The following is a 15898-nucleotide window of genomic DNA, read 5'->3' on the forward strand; positions in this document are numbered from 1 at the left end:
AGAAAAGATTTGAAAGTGTGTCTGCTGGCACGAAGGGCCACAGTTACAAGGATAGTTTATGCAGGCTGCAGCTGTTCATTGGAGAGAGGGCTGATGGGAGATGTGATTGAAGTATAGAAAATGATGAAGTGTTAGGACAGTGGGAGGGTGCTCCTGTTGGTGAAGGGGGTCGAAGACTAGAGATCACTTGCAGAAAATGGAGGTGAAGAGATGTAAGAACGACATCAGGAAAGTTTTTTTTTTGCACAGCGTGTGGTGAGAATCTGGAACACACTGCCTGCAGTTGTGGTGGAGGCAGCTTCCATTGTGGGCTTCAAGGGGAAGCTGGATAAATGTATGGCGGAAAAAAATGGTGGAGGAGGGGCTGGAGGGTGGAACTGGAGAATTACTCTGGTAGCGAGCCGTCATGAACACGATGGGCCAAATGGCCTCCTGTGCTGGAGGCATTCTTTGATTCAATGCAGTGCATTGACAGGTGAGTCAGGCCAAGTTGGAGTGATGAGAGGCCGGGATCAGAAGGGTGGTCATTGGTTCAGGGTCAGAAGTGGAAGGGTAGCGGCTGGATCTGAAGACATGCGGCCTTGGTTGAAGGAATGAAGGTCGGTCTGGAATATGAAGAGTAGACGGCAGGGGATCCCGAATGGAAAAGCATGGACAGTGTGGAACTCACCAATTTTCCATACATTTTATTTTGATTGAATCGCATAGTGCATCGAGACCTGGAGCCACATAATCTGGCTTCAAGGCTTTAGTGTTCAGACATTTTGTCAAGGATAGGGCATTGCAAGATAAAGCAGAGAACATTCCTTCTTAACTTCGCAGTGCTGCCTACTGTTCAAGTGCACTTCATCAACCTCGAAGCCTGTTAGAACACCCTGTGGCCTTTATAAAAGCAGGATCTTCCTAAGGTTCTTGTTTAAAACCTATGTTGTCATAAAATGTACTGTTTCATCTCTCCACATGAGCCCCTTCCTCCTATGAATAAGAATCAGTCTGGAACATTTCAGTATGACGCAGCTTGCCCCCTTCCGCAGCTGTGTGAGGTGTGGGTGAGCCACCCTCTCTGAGCCGGGACAACGGACACCGGCGACAATCATTGTTCTCCTGGACACTGAATCCATTTTGAAAGCTGGGTACAGTGTTACTGGTGCCAACGCCCCCCTCTGCTGGTGGAAGGTCGCACTGCAGCATCAGCTCTGGGCACCATCACCTTGCAGTGGCGGTCACTCCATCTCGCCAGTGAGAAAGCCAGGCCACTGGTTTTCAGGGCAGACTTTTACCTGCAATACCAGTGGCAGATGTTAGTTGTTAGCTGTCGGGTTGGCCTTGGATTTATTGCGTTGCTTTGTCATATGAGAAAAAATACAAGTGCAATCCCCAAACAAGGACATTCCGAGCTTCCAATCATCCACATATCCTCTTGGTCCAGCTCCATTTCCGTCTGTTTCCCACTCTATTTTGCTGTGATTATTAATGTTTGGACAACAGTCTTTCTCGCCTTTTACCACTTTGTTCTGCGTCTAGCAGCAAAGCAAGCCTTGAGGTGTAGCTGTCCATCACCAGAGGTGCTAACTTTGCTTGCTTCTGGATTCTGAGGCTCAGACGTATGTTGCACAGAAAGAGGCCATTCAGCCCTTTGTGTCCATTCTGTCCACAGATGGGTTTCAGGTTTACCCTCTTCCCAGCTCTTGCCCTGTGGCTCTGCAGGTCGTCACCTCCTCATCCATTTCAGGCACGGAGTTTAGAAGGCATCAAACATTACAACACAGTACAGGCCCTTCAGCCCACGACGTTGTGCTGACATTTTATCCTGCTCTAAAATCTATCTAACCCTCGAAAATCTACCTAGCCCAGTTACCCTCGAATCCTTCCACCAATTAACGTAAAACCATGCCCCGAGATACTGACCTCTGCCAAAGGAAATCAGTCCTATCTATTTACCCTCTCTAGGCCTCTCATCATTTGTACTCCCTGATAAATTTCCTGCCAGCCTCTGTTTCCTTCCAAAGAAAATGGTCCCAGCCTTGAGAATACAGTGCTGAGTTGTGAATCGTGATCTCCACCCTGGCAACATCCTTGGAATCCCCTCTGCCTCTCTCAGTGCTATCACCTCCTTTTGACAGATCCGGTTACTTTCGAATCCGCAGGTTCTTTCAGGAGTCCAGGAATAAGTTGAAAACAACTTGGTGCTTCACAAAGTTTTACTGGAAAAGTTTAAAACAAAGAAACAGTCACAGAGCACATGGCACCAGCTTTACTACTGGGAGATGAGCCGAGACAAAAGGAACTAAAGATGAGCTCAGGCCAGTGGGGGTGGAGGGGGGTGGAGGGGGGCGGGGGGGGGCGGGGAGGAGAGCAAGAGATAGAGTAAGAAAAAATGACACCTTTTATACCTGAGATAAGAGGTACTCCTTAGCTAACAATAGTCCAATCAGGAAACGTATTAGATACTTGTGGCCAAACCAACCAATGAGAAAACACATATTCACCTGATGGACGAACCAATAAGCTAGGAAGTGGCCATTCCTTGTGCAGCCACTTGAGGTGTATTAAACATGTTAAAAAAACTAATTAAAACAGTCGAATCCAACAACAGTGATCCAGCTGCGGCCTAACCGTTGTCTTAAATCATTCTTGCATGACGTCCCTGCTTTTTTTCTTTGCATCTACACAAGTATCCCATCTGCCACTGGTATATGGAAACATAGAGGGCTATGTGGGAGGGAAGGGTTAGATAGATTTTAGAGCAGGATAAGATGTCGGCACAACATCGTGGGCCGAAGGGCCTGTACTGTGCTGTAATGTTCTTTGCCCTCTAAACCACTATGTCTACAGGTTTTGCTGCCCAGAGAGATCTGCTTCTTAATATCCCACCAGTTATAATGTACTCCCTTGCCTTGCTTCCCCTCCCTAAATCCATATTAGGCCTTGAACCTTATTAAAATGGTGCTTCAGGGTTTGCCAGTGAAGAGTAGTGCAGGATCAGACTGCTGCTGGCAATGTAGCACCCTAGGGTACATCAGCACAGGATCAGGGGTCAAGGTCGGGAGGTCAGGGCTTGTGGCCAGAATATTAGAGAGTCAAAGCTGGAACGTGGCTGGGAACAGTAATGATGGGTGGGTTGAGCAGTGAGGATTATTTCCTTTAATCGGCAGCCAGAGGGATGTTACTTCTTCTCCTGGCTACACATTCAGCTAAGTTACCTGCCTTCATAGTTGGAGCTAACAGTGGATACCCGGACCTGTGCCCCTTGAGGTCAATAGCAGCCTCAGGGCAGTCTCAGAGAGGGAGCCTCAAACAGGCTTTAGGTATCATGACGGGTAACTGGAAGCTCAGGGTCACCCTTGAAGCCTGAGCAAGATGTCACTCAGTTTACAGTGAGGAGGAGACCGCATTGTGAGCACCGACTGCAATACAAATAATTTACAATGTCCTGTTACAGGAAGGACGTGGTTAAGCTGGAAAGAGCACAGAGAAGATTTACGAGGATGTTGTCAGGACTCGAGAGCCTGAGTTACAGGGAGAGGTTGGCCAGGCTCGGTCTTTATTCCTTGGAATGTAGGAGAATGAGGGGCGACCTTATAGAAGTGTTTAAAATGATGAGAGGCAGAGATATGCTGGACAGTAACAGACTTTTCCCCAGGGTAGGGGAGTCCAAAACTAGGGGGCATAGGCTAAGGGTGAGAGGGGAAAGATTTAAAAGGGAGGTGAGTAGATGGAACGAGCTGCCAGAGGGTTGAGGCAGGGACAACAATATCATTTAAGAAGCACATGGAGGGGTGAGGCTTTGAGGGATATGGGCCGAACACAGGAAATTGGGACCAGCTGGGTGGACTGTTGGCATGGACTGGTTGGGTCACTGGTTGGGTCAAAGTATCAATCTCGGATGTGACATTTCCAATCAATACCTTCCTACCCCAACAATGCCAACAGATTTTGGAGGATGGTGTTCCAGATTTCCACTCTACTTTGTCTGCCGGGATGCTTCCTGATCCCGCTCATAACTATGTTATTCCTCTCTGATCTGACCTCTCACCAGAGGAATAATGTTTTGGCACAGACTAGAGGGGCCGAATGGCCTGTTTTCTGTGCTGTAGTTTTCTGTGGTTCTATGGTTCTCTCTCTCTCTCTTTGTCTCTCTCTCTGTCTCCCTCTCTCTCTCTCCCCCCCTCTCTCTCTCTCTCTCTCACTCTCTGTCTCCCCTGTCCCTCTTTCTCTCTCTCACTCTTTATCTCTCTATCCTATAGAATTTTTTAATCATCCTAATCTCCTCTATTACATCACCCTCAATCTACAGCATCTTTCACAGCCTCAGGTTGTTCCAACATGCTTCTCGTGAATTGCTTGTGCAGTGTAATCACTGTTGAAATGTAAACATGAGTGTGTGTTTGGGGGTAAGCTGGAACAGATCAATTGCCCATTATAGAATCCATCAGGTTGAAATCAATGAAGGGGTGGTACTGGTGTTCAGTGAGTGTCAGGAGTAAAATGAAAATGTAATTCTTTATTCCTTTTATTCAAAGATACCTCAGATATCAAAGATACCAAACTATTAAGCGGATCCCTCAGAGTTAAACTTTTAAATTAAACCTAATCTGATGGAGATTCGCATAAACATCAGTAGTCAGACGGCAAAAAACCCACTGCTTACTGCCACTGAAACAGGACAAGTAACAATGGAGGTGAGAGGCTGCAGGGCAGCTGAAGCATGGTACTGAGTGAGGAAGGAACAGCTACTCTCCTGCTCTTAACCTCTATCCTGACATTCTGCAGAGTTTTTATTTAGTTTCTCCACCATTTGCGCTATATTTTCATTTTAAAATCTTTTTTTGAATTTCCTGTGGCAAAATAAACATTTAGTTCAAGTGCTCAGGATAACTATAGCAGGATAGCAAATGCTGGAAAGCTGGCTGCAAGGGAGAGCACGGAGTATTTCAGCCATCAGCGAGGGCTATCTTTTGATTTACATGGGAATGGAGCAAAGGGTTAATGCAGAGTTCTCTGAGGACATTGTGATCCCTACGCTTCAGATGAAGGAACTCAGCACTTTGAAGCCAATGAAGAACTTCTGAAATAGAGATACTTTTGCAAATGTGGCAGCCTATTGATGCCCAGCAAGATTCCACAAGCAACGAAAAGCACAATCCATTTCCCTCTACAGATGCTGCCTGACCCACTGAGTTCCTCCAGCTGTTTTTTGCACTTATAAGCACTCAGTTTGATTTTCTTTGAAGGACATCAGGAGTTGATAAAGCACCATGGGATCATTTGCAATAAGAGGATAGACTGAGCCTCAGTTTAATATCTCACCATTAGTAAGTACCTCTGATAGTGTAGCACTCCCGCAGTACCGCATTGGAGGCTCACCCTAAAATCTGGACTGGAATATCTGAGCTGATCTTCTGAGTCAGATGGTGATCACCACCGAGCTTTAGGAAGCAACTTCTTGTCAGGCCACAGCTGCCACTTCTTGAGCCAATTGAAGCAGGAGAGCCACAAACATTCTGTGAGAGGAGGAGGAGGTGACACTTGCAGGTTTGAGCTCTGGACTGCCAGGTTATAATGGAACAGCTGTGTCAATGTGCATTCTGAGTCGTTAACTGACCAAACATTACATGCAATTACGCCAGTGCCACTTAAACAAATAGGAGTATGAATTAACTCTGATCCAGCAGATGGCCAGTGATACACAGGCCTGGAAGCTGCACCTTTTGCTTGCATCATCCTCCAACTTGTCATTTGATCACTCCAGCCTTCCAGCTTTTGTTGCTTCACTTCCCACTTTCCCTATCTCGTAGTGAACTTCCGTAAAATTTTGTAACATCTCAAACCTTTTCAGGTTCTGATGAGGGCTCACTGACTGGAAACATTAAGCCTGTTTCTGTCTGCACAGAGTGTTTCCTGTGTTTTCTGTTTAAATTTCAGATGTTCAGCATCCTCAGTGTTTTGCCTTTATAATAATTGTGGCACTAAAGTTACAAACCAAAGGAAATGATCCTATCGGTGAAATCTAATTCAGTCTTGACAGACTATCAAGGATTATAGAGTTTAAATACAGGTCAGCCAGACTCCAACTGAAAGGGGAAACTGGCTGGAGGGTCCCCTCCTGCTCCTTTATCCCAAAAGCCTGGTCATTTGTAATTAACAGTTTTGAACAAAAAGTGTTCCAAGTACCAAACTGAAGGGCACCTTGGTGACGCTTCTGCCTGTTGTATTCGGAATTTGACCTCGTCCTGCTCAGGTATTGATTGTTTTCTTCCCAGACTCATGGTCAGCCAAGTCCAATTTCACTGGAAGTTGCCCAACTAGCCTAGAGGATTCATCTTGGATTCCCTTCCGCAATCACTGTTACACCTTCCACTTGGAGAAAAAGGCAACCCCCAAGGATGCAGCCAAGTTCTGTCAGAAAGGTATGGAGTGTATATGTCAGATAATAGGTATTTAATATGGACGGGGCTTGGGGGAACATTGACCATCTTATTGAAACGGGGTGTTGTCGTCTGCTAACCTCTGTACTTCATGTACACACACTGTAATTGTGTTTGAACAGTACGAGGGGCGGAGATGCTGTCCATTCTTGATGAGACTGAGAACGTCTTTGTATGGGAACATCTACAGACGTACGAAAATGATACCAAAGGTGCCTGGCTGAGCCTCACGTACAACACAAAGGGTAAGTGTGCATTGCCATAGAAACCTGGAAATAGAACAAACAGTTGTTAAGTATAGTTAATTCTATGTAGGACATGGATCCTTCAGCAGTGTGCTATGCCGTGAGGTGTACTGGCAGAATAACCTTTTGAAAGGACAAGCCTAGAAGTTGCATTGCCACCATTTAACAGCATTCAAGTATTGTTATGGGCTGACCTAATGTTGCTTATGAAAGTCCCATAAAAGACTCAGTTGCGAGATTGATAGAACAGCATTGTCAGGTTTCCTTGTGTAACATCACGCTGTCATTTTCAGTGATGTATCTTCAGTGGATCTGCTGTGGGTTGTCACGGAAGCTGTCATTTATAGTCACAAGTGTGGACTCTTAAAGGGGCATACCACAATACAAGAAGCACTCTTCCATTCATGGGAGAGTGTTGCTACTTAATGAAAGGGTGCTACAGTTTTGAGGCAGTGCTCCTCGGAGGTCAGAAGGATGTGGACAGGCTGGTAAGGAACACTATCCACAAGAGGCATGATCTCTGTGCAAGGAAGGCAGGCAGACCCCTGGTAATCCAGCCAGGGATTCCTGGCTGCAGAGTGCCCAGGAGGTCTCTGTACTGAGTAATTCTGAGCAAGTGCTTGCACTTATGGGCAGCACGGTGGCATAGCTGGTGGAGCTGCTGCCTCCAAGCTCCCACGACCCAGGTTCAAACCTGACCTCCGATGCCATGGAGTTTGCTTGTTCTCCCTGTGACTGCATGGGTTTCCTCCAGGTGCTCTGGTCCCTCCCGCAATCCAGTGCCATGCTGGTTGGTAGGTTAACTGGCCGATGTAAGTTGTCCCTAGTCTGTAGGTAAGTAGTGGAATCTACATGGGGAGAGTTAATGGGAATGTGGGAGAGAATAGGTTCCAGGGAAAATTAGTGAGGGAATTTGATTGCCCTGTGAGTCAACATGGTCAAAATGGCGTCTGTATCGTAAGAAAATCAGAAAATATAAAATATGACGTTCTGGGAAGCCTACAATACAGGCACATCTCAAAGCCCAATCTGCCTGCCCTAGTGGGTGAGAGGAAAAGCACATGAAGTCTCTCCACCCTTAGAATGGAGTTTATGTGACCTCCCAAATGCAGCAGTGAGCAACAAACTGAGATGTGGCAGAGATCGGCAGAAATCGCCAGCGGCAGCCTGAAGTAATCCTGAAGGTAGTGTGACCATGGCATTGACATCCTTAGGCAAGGCAGTCCAGGCACATGTGTGGCTGTATTTGAGTCCATAAGTGGTTACAGATCTTGGGGAGGACAAAGCTGCATGTTGAGTGGTGACCCTTTATACAGCACGTTTGAAGGGAAACGGAGTTGGTAAAAGCCGGTTGTTCTGTGGGCAAATAAGAGCTGTCGTTTTTCAGAGCAGTGACATTAAAAATCATGGTGGAGATGAACTTTACTTGTTGTTCTGCAGTTGATATCATTTGAGGAGGTTCTGCCAGAATGAAGGTGCTGGGGGAAACAAAACTCCTGCCAGTGAGGCAGGAGTCGAAATTTATGGTCGACACAGCGGTGCACCAAGTGAAGCCGGTACCTCCCAGCTCCAGTAACCCGGGTTCAATCCTGAATTCGGGTACTCAGAGCTTATACGTTCTCCCTGCGACTGCATGGGCTTCCTGCGGGTGCTCTGGTTTCCTCCTACATCCCAAAAATGTCGTGGTTGGTAGGTTAATTGCTCCCTGTAAGTTGCCCTTAGTGTGTGGGTGAGTGGTCGGATATGATGGAATGTGGGGAGAATAAAATGGGATTAGTGTACGTGGGTGGTTTGACGGTCAGCACAGTCTCTCTCTCGCTCTCTCTCTCCCTCCCTCTCCCTCTTGACCGTCCAGATGAAGGGTGTCGACCCGAAACGTCTACTGTCCATTTCCCTCCACAGACGCTGCCTGACCCGCCGAACTCCCCCAGCAGTTTGATTTTTGCTTTCTTTGTAGCAATGGGTTGCTGATCCACATAAAGGGAGAGTTAAGAGTCAACCACTTTGGTGAGCTCTTGCAGTTTTATAGAGGTTGGTTAAGAATGGATTTTAGATTTCACGCCCTAAGTTCAACCCGTTTAAAACTAAATAGTGCTTCTGGTACAAACTGGCTTGTGGGAACTGTGGCACGTAATCTACCTACAGAAGGGTCTCACAAATAGCAGGGCAATCATATTGGCTTTTGAGGAATAAATATTGACAGGGGCACTGGGAAAACCCCTCTGTTTTTCCCATGGTGTCATTGAATCTATGCCCACCTGGAAGGACAGGCAGGGCCTTGGTTTAACACCTCATGTAGAAGACAACACCTCAGACAGGGGGCTTCTCCATGAAAACTGCTGTGGAATTGGAGCAGCTGACTTTTTTGGACATGTTGGACTCTGGAGCAGGCTCGGCCCTACCACCTCCTGACTGAGAAGTAAGAGACTTGCCTGCAAATTGGTGTCAGAATAGAGGCCTGGGTTTCATCTTGTGAACATGTGGAATCTACTCAGTGAATGAATGTTAAAGAAACATGCATATCTCTCACCATCCGGGACATGCACTCTTCTCGTTACTACCATCGGGGAGAAGCCTGAAGATCCACACTCAATGATACAGGAACAGCTTATTCCCCTCTGCCATCAGATTTCTGAACGGTCCACGAAGCCTACCTCATTATTCCTTTTATTTTTGCACTATTTATTTATTTATATGATTTATAGTAATTTTATGTCTTTGCACTGTGCTGCTGCCACAAAACAACAAATTTCACGTCATATAAGTCGGTGATAATGATTCTGATTCTCATACACAAAATGGAGATAAAACCCGAGTAAACTGACTCATTCTGGAATGGCAGTACCTGCCGAGTATTGTTCAAAGAGAAGGTTTGACAAATAAAAGCTGGATTGATCAGTAACGCATAAAAGGACGAGGATTTATATCAAAGCCACTTCCCCATTGAAACTCTTTTAAATATTGATCAACAAATGATTCCTGTGGAGAAAAGGATTGAGTGCTGAAACTCCCCCCGGTTACAATGGACAAAACATCTGTGAGGAAAATGAGAAAACAATGGAGCAGGTCGTAAAAGCTTGCTGGATTTACAATAGAAATGGCTGGGAGTCCCTATTGGAAAGGCAGGCTGCTCAGTCTGATGCCTGTTTGATCATTGATCAACTTAATGAGCAGGCTTATCTTGTATTGTGCAGTGCCCTCTCTCTCCTGAACTGAAGCTGTAAATTTTAACTTCATCAGTGGAACGTCAAATTAGTTGCTTTTAGTGACCAACCAATAAAGGAAAGAGACAGTTGTGCTGTCAGTAATTTAGAATGATGATACAACGGAGATCCTTTTGCTCCCAGTTAGTTAACCCTTTATTTGTTCACCGTTCTGCTGATAAATTGTTGTGTAAAAGCAAAACACTGCGGGTGGTGAACATCTGAAGTGAAAACAGAATATGTTGCAAACTCTCAGCAGGTCCATAAGACCATAAGACAAAGGAGCAGAAGTCGGCCATTCGGCCCATCGAGTCTGCTCTGCCATTCTATCATGAGCTGATCCATTCTCCCATTTAGCCCCTCCCCCCGCCTTCTCACCATAACCTTTGATGCCCTGGCTACTCAGATACCTATCAATCTCTGCCTTAAATACACCCAATGACTTTGCCTCCGCAGCTGCCCGTGGCAACAAATTCCACAGATTCACCACTCTCTGGCTAAAGAAATTTCTCTGCATCTCTGTTTTGAATGGGCGCCCTTCAATCCTGAAGTCGTGCCCTCTTGTACTCGACTCCCCTACCATGGGAAACAACCATGGGTCAGGCAGCATTTGGGAATGGCTCTGCATCGTCCTTGGAGAGCTCCCAGGACAGAGTTTGTGTTTCAAGTGCAGTCGCCAATCTCAGCACGAGTTCCACCTGAAGCTGTGCCGGGTTTGAAAGTTGTTTTCTTTTTAAAGTTTCCAGTCCAATCTATTTAAATATCGCCAACACCTAATTCTCATATTTTCTCATGACGTAGAAGTAGGCCATTCAGCCCACAGAGTCTCTGCAATCCCATCAGTCCCATTCCCCCATGTTATTTCCCTGCAACCTATTCCCACTCATGTGCCCATCAATTCCCCCCTGATTCTTCAGCCACCCACCCACGCTAGGGGCAACTTACAGCAGCCAATTAACTGACCACTTCTTTGGGATGTGGGAGGAAACTTGGCACTAATGCTAATAATCAGCTTCATAGAAGGCGGATGGCTGATTCTAGTCAGGATGATGGTATTCTTGATGATTAGGGGACACAGGAATATCCAGCGGCAATCCACCCGATCTCAGGGAGAACATGCGAACTCCACACACACAGTTCTGGAGGTCAGGTTCAAATCTGGGTCACTGGAGCAGTGAGGCAATAACACTACCTGCTGCATCACTGTGCTGCGCTTTGCCTTAACCTAGTGCGGCAAGCAGGGTTTCACAATGCAGCACACAAAATGGAACAATGCAACATTTTGCGTGTTGCTCCAGATTCCAGCATTTGCAGTCTCCCCTGTTGCTCCTCGGTGTTTTACAATCTACTTGTTTTCAATTTACACAGAAAATATTATCTATATATCTAAGAATGTAAGCTTGCTAAAGTTTCGTTAATGCAGCTGATTATTGTTCAATCACAAAAAATAAACATTTTAAATCAGAGTGGTCACACATCACTTGTGAGAAATCAAATATTAAACAATTGAAAGTGGCTTTGAAGAAAGTATTCAAAGCATTATGAAAGTGTTATTATGGTACAGTAGTAATTTACTACCAATTGAAAATTATATTTAAAAACTTTCAAGATGCTGTTAATGTCATTGCACTTGAAATAAGATGAATCTTAAGAGCTGCTTTTAAGGCCCCTAAATGCATACAGTTACTGAAAAGTTGTAATGGTAACTAATTTGATCTGGGGCTGGAGCGGGGCCCTAATTTTGGCACAATTTCTTAAACTGAAGCAAAGGTCTGTGGAAACATAATTAGAATAGAGAATACTCAGGGGTGAATGTAACTTAAATTTCTGACCATTTCAGCTGCATCGCTAACATTGCCATTTTAACCCGTTTGTACTGATTGAGCTACTGGCCACTTTGTCACTGGTGCTCCATGCCCGTCTGCACTGGTTTACTTCCACCTCTGGGAGTTCTGTGATCTTCAGTGGGTTTCTGGTGAATTGAGCAGTGATCCAATACAACCCGATAGAATCTCCAGGCTGTTACCCCAAAGGTCTTTTGCCTGCCTCTGCTGAGGTGATGAAATCGGACAGTTGTTGAGGGGGGATTACTGCTTCACCTACGTGACTCTTACACAGACTACTTTCCTGCTTAGCCTCAGACACTGAAACTAGTTATGAGTTACAGAGTCAAACTTCAGACTCACTGATGGATCAGCCCATTCCACATTGCACAGGACCTGCTTGCCTCCGACGAGTTGTGACCACCACGCAACTAAACATTACAGTAACTAAGCTGACAGCCATGACGTGCAATCAGTTGCAGTGGTTAATGCAGTTGTCATGCGGTGCAGTATTTTGCTGTGTTTACGGTGGTTGGTGTGGTTACCGTGTAGTTAGTGCTGTTACTGTAATTGTCAGTTACCATGAAATGTCAGGAGCCATTGTAGTTACCACAAAATGTCACCAGTTACTCCAGTCAGTGTCAATACCAAGTGGTGTGACCATTTACTGTAGACATGTGGTTTTTTGTTAATTTCATCAGAATGTAGGTGTCCCCAAGATCAGTGTTTATTGCCTCTGCTTCATTGCCTGCTGAGTGAAGAGTCCACCATGTTGCTGTGGTTCTGCAGTAACATATAGGCCAGACCAGGTAAGGATGGCAGACTTCCTCCTGTAAAGGAGATCAGGGAACCAGACCGGTTCTTGCAACAACCCATGGTCAATCTTACTGTCACAAATTCCAACTGATTAAATTTCACAGCTGCCAAAACATGCTCTGCATTGAGGTCCCCGAGAGGTTAGCCCACACCTCTGGATTACTAGTCTGGTAACTTAATTACTGTGCCACAGCACACATCAATTAGAGTGAAGGGTCAGCATCTGTTCTCGCTGATTCAGTCAGCTGCCGCAGTAATTAGTGCAGTTACCTTAATTTGGGGTATGATCAGTTACTGTGGCAACTAGGCACTGGGAACACTTGTTGCAATTAGTCCTTTCACTTGGCATACCATCAGTTAGTGTTGTTGGTGTGGTTATTATGTGGTGATATCTGCTACTATAGTTAGCGTTCCTCTTGCTGGTGTAGTTACCATGCTGTGTCAACAGTTACCATTGTTAACTTTGTTACTGTGTAGTTTTAATTGATTACTGTCATTAGTCGCTAATGTTAGCGCAATTACCATTCACTGTATTCAGCAGTTATAGTTGGTTTGGTATGGTGTAGTGTCAGCTATGAATATAGTTCATGGGTTTCTAGGCCATATAATCAGGTTGTGGTAGATAGTCTGTTTGCAGTGTTGTGTAGCCATTAATTATAATTAATTCATTACCAGGCAACGTAGTTAGTCCAGTTACTATGTGGTGTATCAGATCTGGTAGTTATTCTGCTCACTGTGCAGTATATTCAGTTCAGTAATTAACCTAGTTTCCAAACAGTGAATTCGGTGCTAAAGTTAATCTGGTTACCATGTAGTGTCAGTAGTTAATCTAGTTGGTTTGGTTTGTGCAATTACTGGCTGTGTAATTAGTTACGGTAGGTAGTGTGGTGTGGGAGAAGTTGGGGGTCTGTATTTTGTTACTGTAGTCTGAGCTTTTACTGAGTAGTGTCCGCAGATGTTACAGTCAGTGCAGTTACCAATCAGTGTTATCAGTTGTAGACGTGAGTGGTTACCAGGGCATGTACTCTACGATTTTATGTTGTCTAGTTACTGAAGTCAGTTTGACAACTGTACAGTCAGCAGTTACTGTAATTAATCTGGCTACACTGAAGTGTAATCATTTGCTGCAAACTGTTCAGTTACCGGGTGACTTTGGGAGTTGCTGTACCATGCATTTAGATAGTGTTCCTACTGTGGTTACCAGTGGAATAATCAGTTACTTTTGTTAGTTTGGTTAAAGAGTTGTGGAATCAAATTCTGTGATGAGCCTGGTTATCAAGTGGAGTGCCTGAATCCACCCTGGTCTTGTGTATTCCTCTCAAATATCCTCTCAATGTTCTTTACACCCACAGCCAATCTGCGGGTCCTTGGGTTACACACAACATCAGCAGTGATTGAAGATGGCATTAGTGTGGTTACCGTGCAGTATATTTACCGAGTGGTGTAATCAGCTGTTCGTTTTCTGTTGCTTCAGGTGGCTCACTTGTCTGGCCCGATAAGACACCCTTGAACTATTCGAATTGGGCTCCAGAAACCGAGAACATGAGTTTAATGAGTCCAAACACATGCTATTGGATCAAGAGTAACACCGGCATCTGGGGGATTGGTCCCTGTACCACCATTGCTCTGGGCGTCATCTGCAAAATGCCAAGGGGTAAGAAGAGCTGGAGGAGAAGAAACTTCTGAGGGGAACAGAATCCAATGCAGCTTCACGCGGGCTCTTGAACAGGCAGGGTCATGGGGTCTGCTCACACCTGATGTATACTGTGTACAGATAAGATAGATAGATGAGGTAGATCTCTTTATTAGTCACATGTACATCGAAACACACAGTGAAATGCATCTTTTGCGTAGAGTGTTCTGGGGGCAGCCCGCAAGTGTCGCCACGCTTCCAGCGCCAACATAGCATGCCCACAACTTCCTAACCCGTACGCCTTTGGAATGTGGGAGGAAACCGGAGCACCCGGAGGAAACCCACACAGACACGGGGAGAACGTACAAACTCCTTACAGACAGCGGCCGGAATTGAACCCGGGTCGCTGGTGCTGTAAAGCGTTACGCTAACCGCAACACTACCGTGCCTGCCCAGGTTACAAGCGCCCGACTTATGGACTCCCCGTACGTACAAATGAGTGTTCAGGAGATCGGCGGGATGGATGGGAATGGATTTGCCAGCTGCTACGGGGTTGCAGGCATCTTCTGCTGGCTGGGACCGGGGCATTTCTGAGTGCCTTCTCTCCCCACGCCCCAAGCTGCAGCTATCGGGGACTGGGGGTGGAGCCGAGCAGAGCCGGCAGCACTGAGCAGACTCGCTCATTGAGTCAGTGAGGCCGGCTGGCGGCCACTCTTCCCGTGCCTGCTGGCCCCTCCTGTCCCCGCCGTTCCTGCGATCCTCTCCTGCGATCCTCTCCCGCGCACTGTTCCTGTTCATTTCCGACCTACAGACAGTTCTCAGGAACGGAGCCCTGTCACAACCTGAGGACTGCCTGCATGTTACAATGTAAAGAGAAATTGCCCGCTGACAACCTCTGCCCTGCTCCCCTCAAGGCAGTGACCCACACCTCAGTATGGTGCAGAAGGAGGCCATTCTGTCCCTTTAGTGGGGTCTATCCCTGCCAAACTTGTTCCTGACGTCATCCAGCATTGACATTGAGGCCCATCCCAGCGGGGACAGACGGATTAGGGATGAAGAGCAGAAACTCCGGCGTGTTCCCGTTTAGTACCATCACCGTTTCCACCCCCACCCCACCACACCATGACTCACAGACACTGAGGCCAATCGTTCTGCCATTTCCATGGTCCTAGCCAAGGCTAGCCACTGCGGTTCAGACCAGGGTCGAAACTGGGACTTACAAGCTCTGATTCGCAGAGGACCATGTTGGGGCACTCACTTACTCAGGAACCTTCTGTGAACCAACCGCTCTATTGTTTTTTTTTCTGCATCCTCTTTTTGATTCTTTTGAAGTTCACTTTTTGGAAGAATTATCTGGGATCAGATCATGTGTGGACAGCAAAGAACTCTTTAATTGGAAGCACTTTGTTACAGATGCAAAACAATCTTTTAGTTGTTTCCTGCTGTTTCCTCCGTCCCTGGGGAGCACCTAGAGATCTACAGACAGCCCCAATCTGTAGGGAAACCATCGGCCTCTGAATGACCTCAGGAAGTACTTAACAGGAAGTGTCCTTTCACTGACCCATGCAAGTCCTTATTTACAGCAATCAGACCATGTGATTTTTGAAGGAAGGCAGCTCTTTATCAGAGGTAGTGCAGTACTTGTGGGGTTCTCAACAGCCCTGTTTTGGATATGATGCTCCATATTTAAATAGAATATCAGTCTGGCTTCTTCAGAGTATAGGTTGTCCCTAGCTTACAAATGCCTGAC

The 15898-nt window shown here is 46.1% G+C and overlaps 1 protein-coding gene across 2 annotated transcripts in view; it reads left to right on the forward strand.

Moving 5' to 3' along the window:
* mrc2 (mannose receptor, C type 2) overlaps positions 1-15898 on the forward strand; it is a 197902-nt gene that overhangs the window by 176881 nt on the left and 5123 nt on the right. For both annotated transcript variants that reach the window (XM_052038769.1, XM_052038770.1), the window contains 3 exons: positions 6264-6410; positions 6551-6673; positions 13990-14169. In XM_052038769.1, the coding sequence (XP_051894729.1) occupies positions 6264-6410; positions 6551-6673; positions 13990-14169 (450 nt within the window). The remainder of the gene's footprint in view (positions 1-6263; positions 6411-6550; positions 6674-13989; positions 14170-15898) is intronic.

The sequence above is a fragment of the Pristis pectinata genome, chromosome 25 (genome assembly GCF_009764475.1).
Source record: "Pristis pectinata isolate sPriPec2 chromosome 25, sPriPec2.1.pri, whole genome shotgun sequence".
NCBI classification, from domain to species: domain Eukaryota; kingdom Metazoa; phylum Chordata; class Chondrichthyes; order Rhinopristiformes; family Pristidae; genus Pristis; species Pristis pectinata.